General features: G+C 42.2%; 1 protein-coding gene across 1 annotated transcript in view; it reads left to right on the top strand.

The window, feature by feature from the left end:
* Nucleotides 1-6,038: 6,038 nt before the first annotated feature.
* Nucleotides 6,039-16,904, top strand: part of CPD (carboxypeptidase D) — a 72,992-nt gene continuing 62,126 nt past the window's right edge. Inside the window, exons 1-2 of the mRNA XM_024127615.3 lie at nt 6,039-6,832; nt 12,630-12,877. Of these exons, the coding sequence (XP_023983383.1) occupies nt 6,102-6,832; nt 12,630-12,877 (979 nt within the window). The 5' untranslated portion in view covers nt 6,039-6,101. The remainder of the gene's footprint in view (nt 6,833-12,629; nt 12,878-16,904) is intronic.

Below are 16,904 nucleotides of genomic sequence, written 5' to 3'. Positions count from 1 at the left end.
GTCACAGGTTCATCTGCTTGACCAAACCGAGGCTATGAGCTCATGTTCCAGGAGACATTTTCAGCCTGAATAGTAGGAGACCGTGCCCTCCACCAAGACCCCTAAGATGGAGGGTCCCCCAAATGAGGGGAAGGGGTTCAGATACTGGACAGCAAAAAATAAGGACAAATATTCCTTTTCCAAATTGTGAGGATTAGTGAGACAAACTGCAGACTGTAAACTCTAAAGCCCTGTGCAATGGTTAGTTATCAGCACTTTGTACATACTGTTACTTATTTCACTGTGTTACAGCACTTCCTCTACCTTCTCCCTTTTTTCTTCTTTCACATGCCCCCACCCCCATCCCGGGACAGGGCACACAGATACGCCTCATAAATGTTGAGTGAATAAAACATTCTGCTGCTTTCACTTGGTTGGTGAAGCAGGTTGGTATTGACTGGCTGTCTCCCCAGCTTCCATCCCCCCTTCTGCCTTGCCATAGGCCCTAATTTCCACTTGGGGAACCATGTAATTTTGGGGAATCAGATTCCACCCCCAGCCCCAGCCTTGGAGTTCATATCCTAAGCCAAGCCAATCAGCATACTCCATCTCCCTGGCCATAGTGATTGGTTCAGGGTTAGGCATATGACCTAAGCTGATCCAATATGAGTGTAACTCAGCAAAATCGATAGTACAAGGGCATCCTCTGTTTGTTGCTGAGTATGAAAAGAAAGCATGTGGCTTTAGGACCTTCTGGCATGTGGCTTTAGGACCTTCTGGCAGCCCTCTTGGGACCACAAAGGGAGTCAGACTTAGAATAAAGTGAACATTGTAGAAGGCAACGTCAAGGGACAAGAAGAAAGCAGGTGCCTGGTAACCATTTAGCCACAGGATAAAGCTATGCCTGAATCCAGACTTCTCCTTTGGACTTCTCAGTGATATGAGCCAATACATTCCATTTATTATTCAAACTAGAATGAGTCAGGTTTTCTGATATGTACAACCGAAAGTAACTGATACCTGCTTCCCTCCTTCTTTGCCTCGTGAGAATAGAACTGCTGTCCATTTGGTGCTGGCAAATAGTGAGTTTTTTTGAAATACTGATCAAAATCATTGTCATGGCCTCAGGTTTGGGCACCAGCATGTCTATACCCTAGAATCAGGCCTGACTAAAATTAAAATAGAATGGGCCTACCTAACCAAGGGCAATTTTTGAAAGTGATTTCAATAAACATCTTTCATTTCTCTTTGGCCTGGAAAGATAAGGACTCTGGGGAAGTAAGACCAAACTCTGTAAAAACCAAAAACAAACCAACAAACCCCTCTGTTCCATGTCCCATTAGCAGGTCCATATGACATGTTAAAAAACTGCTGGTCCCTATTAAATGTCAATGGCTGAAAACTATTACTCTCCATTTCTCTCTCCCACTCTTTGAGATAATTATTTCACATCTTTCTCACTTTCCTCAAACCTCCAATACCACTACAACATCCTTACTCTCAACTGACGGCTACAACATCCCATTTCATTAAGAAAACAAAAGCAATCAGCAGAGAATAACCACCAGCTCCCCACATGTCACATACCCACTTAATTGTACTTATGCCCATACATTCTGCCTTTCCACTTGTGACTACAGGTGAAGTGTCTGTGCTCCTACTTAAGACCAAGCCTCCAGTGGTGTATTAGATCCTATGCCCTCTCAAAGGCTTGGCTCCAGCAATTCTCCCTCCTCTCTAATGCATCATTAAAATTTCCCTCTTTACTAGATCATTCCCATCAGTATATAAACAATCTGTACTTTCTCCCATCTTAAGAAAAAAACCCAAAGCCCCCAAAACTCTCTTGGCCTTCCATCCCCATTCAGCATTGTCCCATTTTTCTACTCTCCCTTATAGACTCTTCAAAAGAATTATTTCACCAACTCCACTTCATTACCTTCTAGTCTCTCTTGAACCCACTCCATTCAGGTTTTCCCTGCACCATTCCACGGTAACTGCTCTCATAAAGGTCATCAGTAAAGGGACTTCCCTGGCGGTCCAGTGGTTAAGACTCCGTGCTTCCAATGCAGGGGTGCAGTTTCCATCCAAAAAGTAAAAAAAAAGGCATCAGTAACCTCTGCATTGCTAAATCCAACGCTCAATTCAATTTAGTCCTCATCTCAAAGAGATTTTTCTCCTGCCTTCCTTGTCTTGGATACTGGCAAGGCCATCTAATCTGGTCGTCCTCACTAGTCGTGAAGTCATCTTTTACTTCTTCTCTTATCCAAGCAGTTGCTAAATCTTGTCAACCCAATAACCCAAATATCATTCTAATTTATCTTCTCCTTTCTGTCCTCACTAATCTTGCCAGAATCAGCTCTTGTCTGGATGGCAACTGCGGTTTTTTTTTTGGTTTTTTTTTGCCACGCCACGTGGCTGGCAGAATCTTAGTTCCCCGACCAGGGATCGAACCTGCGCCCTGAGCAATGAAAGTGTGGAGTCCTAACCACTGGACCACTAGGGAATTCCTGGCAACTGCTTTTAAGTCTGCCCCACACAGCTCCTGGAATTCTATTGCTAAAGCACGGATACGATCCACACCACTCTCTTCATAAACAGCTCTGTAAGTTTTTCATTTGCTGTGGAATAAAGCAAACGCATGCTTCTGTCCCTCTATCCTCACTGGTCCCACTGCCTGGAGTGTTCTTTTCTCCTTTTTAATTTTTTTCCTGTTTGAGAATTCTTCTTATTAAGCGCAATAAAAATAATGATGATTTCTGAAAATCTCTTATATGCCAAGTATCGACTATTACATTAAATATTATACATGTATTATCTCATTTAATTCTCGGAAAAATGAAATAACTTCCCCAAGTTAAAACAGTTAGAAAATGGCTGATCTAGGATTTGAACTCAATTCATGATCTAACAGTATTGAAGTTTTCTCTGACTCCTCATCACAATTAGTTGCTTTTTCCTCTGTGTTCCAATAGAAGGGTTTTTTTTGTTTTTTGGTTTTGTTTCATTTTGTTTTGCTTTAGTTCACGACATAGAAGCAGTTTTATCATAGAGTAAACACACAGGCTCTGAAGCCAGACTCCCTGAGTTTGAGTCCTGGATCTGTGGCTTGCCAGCTGTGAGAGCTGGTGCCTCAGTATATTTATTTATCTTCAAAACGAGAAGGATAATAGTACCTATCTCAGGATTGTTGTGAAGAGTAAATGCATCAACCAATGTAAAGGGTTTAGCACAGTGCCTGTTACATAGCACTGGCCTCATGGGAATATTCTGTCCTATGTTGTATCTCCCTCACTAGACTCTGGCCTCCTAGAAGAGGACAATCCTTCATTCATCTTCCAATCCTCCTGCACCCAGCACAGCAGACCTTTCACTAGATGGGTGCTCCATAAACATCTGCCAAATTGAATGTGTCAGTCTGTGGGTGTTTCTGACAGACAGTGTGACATTTACAGGTTCATGATCTATGGTGTGCTTCAATTACCTAAGAGTCTTTTTAGAAAAAGTGGTTGCTGAAGTCAGGTAGGCCATTCAAAAGCTCTGCCTTGTTTTCAAAAATCCAGATCATTACCACTCTGCTTCTGTGAACCGGAAGCCTTTCCCCAGATTCCCTCACTTGTGAGGCCAAGACTTTCCTTGTGGGAAGGAGAAAAGGGACACCTGTCACAAGGTTAAGATTTCTCAGGGGCAGCTGGGGTTATTTAGTTGGAGTTTTCCCCTCCAGTGAGCAGTGACCAAGTTGGCAGCTTTGGGTTTCACTTCTAACCACCAGCACGGGGCACCTGCTTAGGATGGAGACTCCAGACCCCAAAGAGGCTACAATCACAAGGCAGGAGGCCCAGGGATTCCTGGGAGGGCGGTGGCTCAAGTTACATCACATTATTTCACTGCCTTCACACGTTTATTTATCGCCTCACTAGGTGAGGCTGCAGGAGTGAGTTGGCAGGAAGAGGCTTCAAAGGAGAGTGAAAATGGTAGAAAAGGAAATATTTGATTAGAGGTTAACATGTCCCCTGGGGCTTCTTTGATTTGGATTATTCTAAAAGTGCACAGTGTAATGATTAAGTACTCCGGGGTGGGCGGGGGGGAGGGGGGAGTGGTCTCTGTACAGAGTTGGGGCTTTGTTTCTGATGAGCTGCAGCTGCTGTGTAAAAGGCGCACTAAACCAAACAGGCAGGGAGGAGAAGAGGAGCTCACAGGACCAGAGTGACTGCGCTAAAGTCATCATCTTCACCTAAGCCCGCGCTTTCTCCTGTCCTCCACCTCAGTGAACACTGCAAGTTGCTTTGGCTATAACTTGAAGTCAGCCTACAACCCTCTGTCACCAGATCCTGTCCACTTTCTCTCCTAAAGGTCTTTCAAATCCATCTCCTTCTTTCTACCTCCACTGGCACTGTCCTTGAGGGTTCAGAGCCTCATGTCTCCTTGGACTATATCTTCCTTACAGGGCTCTTGGTCTCGAGTCTTAGTCCTTCCACTCCATTCTCCATGTTACTGTCAGAGGGATTTTTCTAAACTAGCTTAAAATCCATCAGTGGCTCTCCGTGGTCTTACAGATCAAGCGCTCCCCAGAGCCTGGCTTGTGAGGCTCTTTGGGTTCTGGTCCTGCTTCTCCGGCTTGTGTCCTCCATACCTGTGAGCTCCTTCACAATCCTGCTCTGCATGCAGGTCCCAGAATGTGCAGTATTTGCTCTCAAGCCTTCGGTGCTTGCTCTTCCTTCTGTCCAGAATACCTCCCTTCTTCCCCTAGTTTCTCTCTTTCTCCCTTACTCCTCCTTGGGTTGAATGAGGTTTCCCTCACCTGGGCCCCCATATCCATATTGTACCACTTATCACAAACTGTATCCAACCTCTAACTGAGCAGAGTGAATTGCTTACCAGCACGTAGCTCTAGCACACAATAGTTGCTCAGTAAAAATCTGATAAATGAATGAACTCTTTACTATTCATATTAGGGTTCAATCATAGTTCAAGGAAGGAGACGTGAATCGCCTGGCTCTGAAAGAAGGAACCAGAACGGTTATTGCAGTTATGTTCTTTGTTGGGTAGAATTTCACACTTGATAAAAGGATTGTGAGGTTTTGTGTTTCTTCAAGCTAAAGTGATTTAAGCCAACTTTGAAGACCAGTTTAAAGGCCTCTTCTCCAGATGATAAAACAGGGTACTTGTCAGCTTTGAGGCGTTCTGGAATTATACTCACCAAGCAAGTGTCTCCAGAAATGTCATACCTGCTGCTTTTAAAATGTTATTCTAAGGCCACAGTTAAACAAGTATCTCGCTCAGGAGAGGTGTGAGAGGTGGGCAAGTGAATCATGAAATGAAATCTGCCTACAGGGCTGAGACCAGCACACACAGGAACCAATGGCAGTGAAATAAACTGGGGTAACACCAAGGAAATATATCCATTAACACAAAGGGAGCCTACTACATAGCAGATTTCCACTGTACACAAAGGAGACACCTTCTTTCAACAGAGACTAAAAACTGAAATGAGGCAGTGAGCGCTCTGCCACTCCAAGTGTCCCAGTCTCCTCAACCGCTGCCGGGGCGCTGGGCGACAGACTCCGATGGAAGGGGTGCAAGGTGCAAAGGACTGAAGCGTCTTTTGGCTCTTCCAAGGTAGATTCTTTAGAACCTTTGGATTTTTTCGAGTCCTTTGATTCTTTCACACCTTTTGATTCTTTCAATTCTCGGTTATAAGCGTTATAGCGCCGCTAGGAAAAGCTGCAACAAAGATGGGAAGGAAGCTAGTGAGAGTACTCAGAGAAAAGGGGGTGAGAATTTAAGGTGTAAGCCAGAAAGAAGAGACTGAGGGAGTAGAGGAGAAGCGGAGCAAACGCAGAAGGGAAACGGGAAGGAGGGAAAGAGAGCGACAGGAACCTAGACCGATGAAGAGAGTGACCAAACTCTTCCCCGAGAGGAGGAAGGCACGCCCATAGGGAATCGGCTGCTTTAAGGACAGCCCCGCCCCTCGGCGTGACGCCGCATCAGGACCGCCCGCGATTGGCTGAGGCCTGGAGGGCGGGATGGGGTTGCTAGGAGCGGAGGGGATCCGGCTGGCCAAGGCCTCCCGGAGCGCGGAGCCGAGGGAACGGGGTCCGGGTTTGCAGCGCTGCTGGAAGATGGCGAGAGGCTGGGACGCGCGGCCGCCCTGGGGGCCAGGGCGCGTCCCGCTGCTGCTGTGTGTGCTGTTGCTGCGGAGCCCGGCCCGGGCAGCGCACATCAAGAAGGCGGAGGCGACGACGACGACGACGAGCGCGGGCGCCGAGGCGGTCAAGGGCCAGTTCGACCGCTACTACCACGAAGAGGAGCTGGGCTTGGCGCTAAGGGAGGCGGCGGCGGCGGGGACCCCGGGCCTGGCCCGCCTCTTCAGCATCGGCAGCTCGGTGGAGGGCCGGCCGCTGTGGGTGCTGCGCCTCACGGCCGGCCTGGGGCCGCCGCCTTCTGACGGCGATACGGGGCCCGACGCGGCGGGGCCGCTCCTGCCCGGCCGGCCGCAGGTGAAGCTGGTGGGCAACATGCACGGCGACGAGACCGTCTCGCGCCAGGTGCTCGTCTACCTGGCCCGCGAGCTGGCGGCTGGCTACCGCCGCGGGGACCTGCGCCTGGTCCGCCTGCTCAACACCACTGACGTGTACGTGCTGCCCAGCCTCAACCCCGACGGCTTCGAGCGCGCCCGCGAGGGCGACTGCGGCTTCAGCGACAGCGGCCCTCCCGGGGCCAGCGGCCGCGACAACAGCCGTGGCCGCGACCTCAACCGCAGCTTCCCGGACCAGTTCAGCACCGGTGAGCCCCCGTCCCTGGACGACGTGCCCGAGGTGCGCGCCCTGATCGAGTGGATCCGCAGGAACAAGTGAGTGTCGTCCTCCCTCCACCGCCGCCTCCTCCCCCCCGCCCCCCTCCCCATCCAAGTGAGCCTCCAGAGCAGAGGCTGGGTCCGGCACTCAGTAGGCGCTCAAACGGTGGTCTCAGGCCTAAGGGACGGGGGTAGTGAGGGCGGAGAGCGACACCCCGTAACGGGGACAGGTCCCAGGCCGCTTAGCCTCCTGTCCGTCTAATTGTCCGAGAAGCGCTGCCTAGAGGCTGTCATTTGTTCAAAGGATGCAGAGAGCGCTGTTTGGCTGGAGGGGAGACTCTTCTAGCATTCTGGCCCCTGTTCTCACAGGATCGTAGAATATGAGCGACGGAAGAGACATTAAGGATGACCTAGGTCAGCTCACTTATTTTATACATAAACTGACAAGATTGCGATTATCTTGTTACTACAGGCACTGTGCTAAGCCCTTTCCGTGGACTGCATGATCTCAGTTGATGTTGGCTGCAACCTGATGAGACATACAGCATTAACATCCCTGTTCTGTAGCTGGGAATTCAACTCACGCATTTAGTCAGTGCTCTTAACAGGCATGGTGGGAGACTGTAGCCTAGAAATGACAGATGACACTCCCGGGGTCGTCTTCTTGGTTATTTAACAGAAACTGGTTCTCTTCCAGTCTTTACCTCTGACTCAGCTATGGAGCATATAGATATGGCTGGCTGGAGAACTTGTACAGATCTGGAACCTTCATCTGTAAGCAGCTTCATTTTAGACTCCGAAGGGTTTCTGCTGCCACTGTGCACATTATTAGTGGGCCAGGGCCAAATGGCTAATGGTCACACTTAATAGACACCTTAAGTGTTAGTAACCGCTCTGTGAGATTTAAAAACTTAAAAGAAGCACGAGGACCTGAAGAAATTGGTGTATAACAAGAAAATATTATAAATATATATATGGTGTGTTTATGTACTCAGTTAAACCTTACAGGAATTGTTCCTACTGGCAAAATGTGTGTGGGCTGCAATAATATGGGTCATCTCTGTGGAGAAGGTAGAACTTGAACTGAGTCTTGAGAGATGGGTAGGATTTTCAGCAAAAAGGTGGAGGAGAGGAATAAAGGAAGAAGGAACTTATTCCAGATGGAATAATATCTGAGGTGACCATGCACCTCTTCGTTTTGTCAAGCATCGGCTTCGCCAGCATATCCCCATTTTTGTGTCTTCATAAGGCTTGTGAAGCAATTAATCTTTCCATCCTGATTTGAAGAAGATATCTGAGTGACAGATAAGATACAAGCAATAATGAACAAAGAAGTTTCCCTGTAGGACTTGGAATCATCTCTTCTACAAGGTTCAGCATATATAGCAGACCTTGAAAAATTCATGGCCATTATGACAATTCTAGATTCTTTTTGTCTCCTACCTTTCACTTTACTCCTTCTGAGATCCCTTGTAGGTATTAATTTCACATGCTTTCTGGGAAGATTTTTCCTTTAAAGATAGTGGTGTTGGGACTTCCCTGATGGCGCAGTGGTTAAGAATCTGCCTGCAAAGGCAGGGGACACGGGTTGGAGCCCTGGTCCGGGAAGATCCCACATGTCGCAGAGCAACTAAGCCCGCAAGCCACGACTGCTGAGCCCGCGTGCCACAACTTCTGAAGCACACGCGCCTAGAGCCCAGGCTCCGCAACAAGAGAAGCCACCGCAATGAGAAGCCCGCGCACTGCAACCAAGAGTAGCCCCGGCTCGCCGCAACTAGAGAAAGCCCAAGTGTAACAATGAAGACCCAGCGTACCCAAAAATAAATAAATAAATAAATAAATAAATTTAAATAAAATTAAAAAATAAAGATAATGGTGTCAGGACCTCTGAACGTTTACATAAGAAGTGTGACTTTAACGTACAGCTTATTGTCAGAAGCTGTGATGGCCAGGGCCTTTCTGAGATGATATATCAAATTCACTGTTTGCATTGCTTAAAGGACACGTTTCAAAAGCCCCATCATGATCTTTGCAGGGATGTAAATTCTGTGAGTAGATTTTTCTATTCGGTATTACTTCTGCTGTGAGCAGAAATAAAAATGAGCTTTGTCTTGGTGCAAGTCACCTTGAGACTATACTGAAAGCTTTAAATTTTAGATCTAGGACCAAAAATGTGCTCTTTGGATAACTCTTTCATATCACCAGTATTTAATGATTAAAGTTATGGTCTGGGCTGGCTAGTTCAACGATAGGAGCTTGTGAAGATTTTAAAAGCTCATCTGTGTCAGTTGGTATTACAAAGGAAGTGGCTCTGTTTTGTGGCTATGGATTACCCTAATCATATCCGCCCTCTTTTCAAATGTAACTCTAATCGGAAGGGAAAGTAGGTGAGTATATAGGGTGAAAAGTACATCCTTCCATCATCAATCATAAATAACTCAAGATGCATATTATTTAATGATTAATCAGTAACAAGGGACATTGATATGTGAATAAAGTAAAAAAACAAGCACATACACGATTTGAGATTGATTCCTAAATATATGGAGTCAGCTTTATGGATAGGAAATTCTAAAACCACAGATATTCGTCTGTACAGGGAAATTACCTTTTTCAGTGTATTTCGTGAAATAAATCGTTTGAATAATTTCTTGATATCCTGTTCACCCAGCTGTATTAGAAATAGATTTTTGTTGTTGTTTTGGATACGTAACAACTTAAGACTCATTTCCTCCTGCTTGGGAAAGTGGAGTTTATTATCTTTGTTTCACTTTATACTTCATCCAATCCGTGATTTTGTACTACTGATAACTGACTCATCTGCTTAAGAAAATATACAAGATTTTAACTCAATCATTAAAATAAAGATTTTATAGTTTACTTCACCCTCATATTTTTGGCACAGTTCTTTAATTAAATATACCTGCTTAGACTTTAATAGGAGATTAGCATATAAATGATTTTTGGGGTATGTTTGTGAAAAGCATTATCATATTGTTGGGGTAGGTGTATAGCTACAATTTCCTGAAACCTTTAGAATTTAGTTTATCAGACATCAAGTTTTCTTAATTTTTTAAAGTTATTTACAGGGTTATCTGGGAACCATAATAAAGTTAACTTGGAGATTGACTTTTTAATATCTACACTCTTGTTTATAATTTTTATGATATATTTACCAGCTACTTTAAATCTTACGCAAGGAATGATATATGATATTGAAGTCAAGTGTGAGAAACACTTAAGAGAATTGATTTGATTGGAAACCATAAAATACCCTTCAAATAAAATTGGATCGATATACAAAGTTGGTTTGACAAAGACTAAAAGAAATAATCTTACAAACACTATAATAGATATCACTTTCTTTTGAAATCGCCCTTACCAGAGTGGCATTGGTGGTTTTAAAACTATGTGAGTAGAGTAAGGAAAATCTAATAATTTAATTTTATCACTCAAGTAGATTGCAAATATTTCATTGTTCTAAAAGTATTTGGTTAGGCCATTTTAACAGTATTTCTGAGAAGTGTTAGAAGAAATGTCAAACAAAGTGAAAAACAGCATTTAATAGAGAATCTTGGAATTTAAAATTTTAATTGAACACGTATAAAGTAACATGCTTCACTTATTTAGAATATTCAGTTACCCTTTTTTTTTTTTCCCACTAGACTATGAATGCCATGAGGGCATTTTTGTATTTGTTTCTTCACTAATATATTCCTTAGTGCCTAGAACATTTGGCTTACAGTTGACACGCAAGAAAATTTGTTGCTCAGTTGATTGTCTGAACTGGGCCAGCCTTCTTGTAACTTTCCCAAAGTCAGTGTGGGGTGGTGGGGGGGAAGTACTTAAATTATTTTAGGCATAGAAACCAAAAAGTAAATTGTTAATAACTTGCTATGGAGGAGGGATGGGTAAATTGGAGTTAGAATAGATGCTTAGTTTTTGTTTCTGTAACGTTGTAGCATTGGAAGTGGTGAGTAGAATGATAGTCTGTAAGGCAGTGATTCCCTAAGCAGTGTGCTAGATGTCTCCAAAGGAATGAACATTTGTTGATCAGGGGCTATAAAGCAGTCATTGTGCTGGAAGATAATTGTACATGTATTATCTTATTTAATTCTTGTAACAACCCTGGGAGGCAGGTAGCATTAATCCCCATTTTACAGATGAGAGAGAAACCTGGGGTTCAATGGATTTAGAGGCAGCAACTTCTCTTGATCATGTTACTAGTGAGTGACATGTCTGCGAAACCAAATGTTCTTACCCATATTTGCCTGGTTTTAAAGCCTGTGCTATTGCCACTATACCAAATGGCATTCCCCTCTGGTATCTAGAACTGTGCTAATTTTAATTATATAAAACTAGTCTTCTTTCATAGTCTATTCTGGTGTTTAATCAGTGTCTTTATCAGCTAAATTCTGTCTTCTGATGAATGGATTCTGTGTTACAAGTAATTTTCATTGTTTGACCTCCTCTGGGAGGTACTGATCATACTTAACCTTTCAAATTAAACATATCATAGACTTAATTCTCTTTCAAACATATAGAAAGAAATGTTATAAATCAACCCCCTTTAGAATTACTGTAGGTCAGTTTATTTCAGCCACAAAAAGGCAGAAGCAAAAAATCTAATTTTGAGTGCAAAGAGAAAAGTGTTTAATCTCCACTCATAGTAATGGTTTGAACTGTTACCTAAGTGAAAAATGTATAAGTAGGACTTCGGCATATTTTTGCCTTTACTTTTTACCATAAAAGGCATTCTTCAGTATTTCTGTATCTATAAATTTGACCAAATTGTAAATGGGTTCGCTTAAAAGTATCAATAAAAATGCAAAAAGTTTAAAATGTTTCTTTTATAGAAGCAGCCTTGTCTCCATGTCAGTTTATTTTTTAATGGTCCAACCAGGAACCTTGCATCTAGAAAGAGAGCTGCTTTTACAGTGATGCAATGTGCTGTGTTGTTTTTATCTGAAAGCAGCTCAGGTCTTTCCCCGCCCTGAATTTTCTCAACTATGGCTTCTCTCCTGAAAATGAGAATTTAGTGTACTGTGAAAAATGGAATGAGGCAAAGCACATCCTTTTTTTTTTTGTGGTATGCGGGCCTCCTTCTGTTGTGGCCTCTCCCGTTGCGGAGCACAGGCTCCGGACGCACAGGCTCAGCGGCCATGGCTCACGGGCCCAGCCGCTCCGCGGCATGTGGGATCCTCCCAGACCGGGGCGCGAACCCGGTTCCCCTGCATCAGCAGGCAGACGCGCAACCACTGCGCCACCAGGGACGTCCCGCACATCCTGTTTTAAATTAGACTCCCTATCTTAAAAATTCTCTATGGACAGTAATATAAAAAGCATGAAACTTATTAACCTAGCTCGTATATTCAACAAATATTTATTTATGCCAGCCATGCTTTCTATGAAATTAACACAATATGAAGTACAAGAATTAGATTGAACTCTATGAAATTGTCATTTTTGTAGGTCAAAACATGGGTGCATAGTGGCAAGTTCATATTGTTCAACCTAATACATGATTTTACAGTTCCCTGAATAAGACGTCTCCTGAAACATTAATTTACACTGTGTTATTCAGCTATTTTTTTCAGTGATGGGGGAATTATTTAAGGTTATTTGAAGTTAACTTGGACTGTAAAAACTTTTGAAATTTATTGAGTTAATAATACTTTCTTTCCATTTTCTTTTCTTTTTTTTATTGTTGTTGGTCTGTTTTAACAGCTGATAGAGTTGTCTTCTAGGTGTCAAGAGGAATATCTAAGTTCATTTATGAAAGATGTAGAATTTTAAAATACATGTTTTCTGTGCCCTTTAAAAAGTGATATGTGATTTGGTTATGTTTTCAAAGGTTTGTGCTTTCTGGAAATCTGCATGGTGGCTCAGTGGTAGCAAGCTATCCTTTTGATGATTCTCCAGAACATAAGGCTACTGGGATCTATAGCAAAACCTCAGATGATGAAGTATTTAAATACTTGGCAAAAGCCTATGCTTCAAACCACCCCATAATGAAAACTGGTGCCCCTCATTGTCCTGGAGATGAAGATGAGACTTTCAAAGATGGGATCACAAATGGTGCACATTGGTATGATGTGGAAGGTATGTAAATCCCTGAATATGCTATATTTCCCCCCGTGTTCATTTAGCATTCCTAAGTATACACTGGTGGAAAGAGGAAATTTCGAGGAATTCTGATTTTTTTTTTTTGGCCACGCTGCACAGCATGTGGGATCTTAGTTCCCTGCCAGGGATCAAACCTGTGCCCCCTGCATTGGAAACGCAGAGTCTTAACCACTGGACCACTGGGGAAGTCTGAATTCTGATTTTTTTAATCTTTTTTTTTTAATTTTGAAAATTGCAAACCCACAGTAAAATTGAAAGAAAACTACACGAACACCTGTATATCCTTCATTTAAATTCACCAACTGTTACCTTACCCCAAATGTCCCCCTTCCTAACTCCTCTCACCTGTACGCACGCGCGCACACACACACACACACACACACACACACACACACACACACTCTTTTGCCAAATGATCCAAAAGTAGGTTGCAGACTTTATGACACTTCACCTGTAAATACCTCCCAAGTATGTATTTCCCAAGTACAAGGACATTCTCTTGTATAACCCATGTACCATTATTGTAACTGAGAAATCAACAGTAATTCAGTACTATCATCGCACATGCTGTTCATAACTCAAAATTCCTCTATTATCCCCCACATGTCTCTTATAGCTCCTTTTCTTCCAGATCAGATGCAGTCAAGGTTCCAGCATTGCATTCGGCTCTTGTGTTTTTTAGTTTCCCCCATCTAGAACAGTCATATCAACAGTCTCGTTTCTTAATGATGGTGAAACTTCTGAAGTGTCCAGACCAGTTGTCCCATATTCTAGATTTGCTGCTTTCTTCCTGATAAGATTTTCAGGTCAAAATTTCCAGCAAGATCATTATATCAATCACATCAGGAGGCACATAAAGTCAGGCTGCAAGTGGTCAAGTTGGACAACTTGGTTAATGTGATGACCACCACTTCTCTCCATTTTACATAAAGGCACATTTTCCCTTTGTATTTTAATATGTGGGATGATTGTGGAATGCTGTTTTTAAAAAATTGTGGTTGAAAAAATATATATATCATAAAATTTGACATTTTAAAAAATTAATTAATTTTAAAAGTCAAGATATTCTTTTTTTTTTTTTTTTTTTTTTTTTTTTTTTTGGCTGTGTTGGGTCTTCGTTTCTGTGCGAGGGTTTTCTCTAGTTGCGGCGAGCGGGGACCACTCTTCATCGCGGCGCACGGGCCTCTCACTATCGCGGCCTCTTTTGTTGAGGAGCACAGGCTCCAGACGCGCAGGCTCAGTAGTTGTGGCTTACGGGCCCAGTTGCTCCGCGGCAGGTGGGATCTTCCCAGACCAGGGCTCGAAGCCGTGTCCCCTGCGTTGGCAGGCAGATTCTCAACCACTGTGCTACCTGGGAAGCCCTAACCATTTTTAAATGTAGAATTAAGTGGTATTAATTATATTCACAATGTTGTACGTCTGTATCACTACTGTCTACTTACAAAACTTTAAAAATACCAGACAGAAACTCTGTAACCATTAAGCAAAAACTCCCTATTCCCCACTCATTTCCCACCACCCGCCCCCCAGCCACTGGTAACTTCTAATCTCCTTTTTATCTCTGTGAATTTGCCTATTCTAGATATTTCATATAGCTAGAGTTAATATATTTGTCCTCCTACATCTGGCTTATTTCACTTAGCATAACGTTTTCAGGGTTCATCCATTTTGCAGCGTGTATCAGAACTTCATTTCTTTTTATGGCTAAGAAGTATTCCATTGTATGTGTATACTACATTTCATTTATCCAGTCATCCATTGTTTCCACCTTTTGGCTACTATGAATAATGCTGCTATGAATGTTAGTGTACAAGTATCTACTTGAGTCCTTGTTTTCAAATCTTTTCAAATACTCAGGAGTGGAATTGCTGGGTCATATGGTAATTCTGTATTTAGCTTTTTACACAGTGGCTGTACTGCTTTACATATCCACCAGCAATTGTTTACCTTTTCTTTTAAATGTGATAAAAACAGCTATTGTTCTTTTTAAACTTTTGGTATCCTTTGAATAATGACTTTTTCATTTTTATGCCCAGGCTTAGACAATTTAATTAAGAGTAATCAGAAGGAACAAGTCAATCTATGGAAAAGTCATCAGTTTAAACTTTTTTCTCTTCTTAGAATCTGCCCACGGTGAATGCCTTAGGTTTCCCCTTACCTTTTTATTGGCATTAGTCGCATTGTAAAGTATGTTACGACGTTTCTCTTGATGTGCCTTCATATAAATATTTGAACAACTCTTTGACTTTTTATGTCAAGCCAAGTGTACACAAATTGGGTGCTAAGTTTGAGGACTTGATACTTTCTAGAGTCTTCTTATTCCCATATAGTTTCTACCAGTGTTTCTTATATATAACTAGTGATTTGAACTATTTAGAAAGGGCTTTGAAATATTTAGAAGCCAAACTTTCTGCCTGGAACAATTAGAGGTGGTTTGAAAATGATTTAAAAATTTTAAAGATAAGGGACATACTTTAATGTTTAATCTCATTTCAATCTTTAGCAAATATATTTCTTTTTTTTTTTTTTTTTTTTTTGTGGGATCTCAGTTCCCCGACCAGGGATTGAACTTATACCGTCTGCAGTGAAAGCACAGAGTTTTAGCCACTGGATCACCAGGGAATTCCCTTTAGCAAGTATATTTAATAAAACCTGATTTCATGAACTGGTGGTTTTGTGATATAGTCAAGTTGCTTCATTATTTGAGATACTATTTAAAATAATGGACTAAAAAATTAAATTTTCATTTTTGGAGAAAGTTGTAAAAGGTTAGAAAGTAGTTACTAATTGACAAATGATTAAGGAAGGTAAATATATGTTATACTATTTAAAAAGTAAGTGTGCTTCCTTCACAGTAAGATTATTTGGTTAAGCCAGGCAGTGGGTTTTTCTGAGTCTTCAGACATCTAAAGGAGCTAAATTTTTCTGTTGCCATTAGTATTGTTTTTATGAGCATCTACTTCTCTCCTGTTTTAGCTGGGTGATCAGGCATATTTTATTTCTACAATAGGTAGCTTATATCTCTTACTGCCTTAGCAATATTGAGCAGTTTCTGTAGTTTCTTTTGTGTGTGTGTTTTAATAGCTTTATCAAGGTATAATGGACATACAATAAACTGGACACATTTAAAGTGTACAATTTCATGAGTTTCAACATATATGTGCACCCATGAAACATAAGTATTAAGTTTCAGTAGTTTCAACAGGGTAAATTCACCGTTTGTCTTATACTGGACTGCGATAAGATGTTGTGAAACCTTGTGACTAGGCATATATTCAGACCCGGATGTCCTGGAATAACTTGAACAACATTTATGTGATGTATTTAGAAATTCTAACTCAAAGAAGTGTAGACTTTGAGAGCTGAAAATGAATATATTGATCTAGTCCAACCCTTTTGCTTTACAGGAAATCAAGGCCTTAGAGAAGAAGTAACTGGTGCGGAATCATTTATTAACCTAGCAAATATTTACTGAGCACCTGCCACATCCCATACACTATATTAAGTGATGGGGTACAGTGTGAGAAAAACAGAAACAATTCCTTCTCTCGGGGATCAGATAGTGTATTAGTAGTGGGGGATGTGAGGTAATTTGGCCCCCACTTCACCTTCATTGCCAGGGTTGATTCAGCATATCTAGCTGCCTACGTGGGTGGCCTTGCTTCTCTCAACATGTCTCTCAAACCTCAGGATCCATCTAGGGAATGACTATCCTAATAAGGCCTGTGAACAGTCGTGCTCCTCTGCTAAAGCCTGTTATTGTGAGAGCCTAAGCTGAACTTATTCACGGGGCAGGCCTTCTTCTATTTTTTTTTTTTTTTAACCACAATGTACTGATTTGTATGCCTTTTATTTACCATTCTTTATTATTTTCTTTCTTCATGGTTTTGAAGACATTATAAAAATCATCTGATGGTTTGATATGTTTATTCCAAAGCAAACCTAATGAAACTGAATTATAGTTTCAGTCAACTTTTAAAAATTGCCCTCTTTCAACTTACAG

This window comes from Physeter macrocephalus, chromosome 14 (genome assembly GCF_002837175.3).
Source record: "Physeter macrocephalus isolate SW-GA chromosome 14, ASM283717v5, whole genome shotgun sequence".
Taxonomy (NCBI): domain Eukaryota; kingdom Metazoa; phylum Chordata; class Mammalia; order Artiodactyla; family Physeteridae; genus Physeter; species Physeter macrocephalus.
This window is presented reverse-complemented; position numbering and strand designations above follow the sequence as displayed.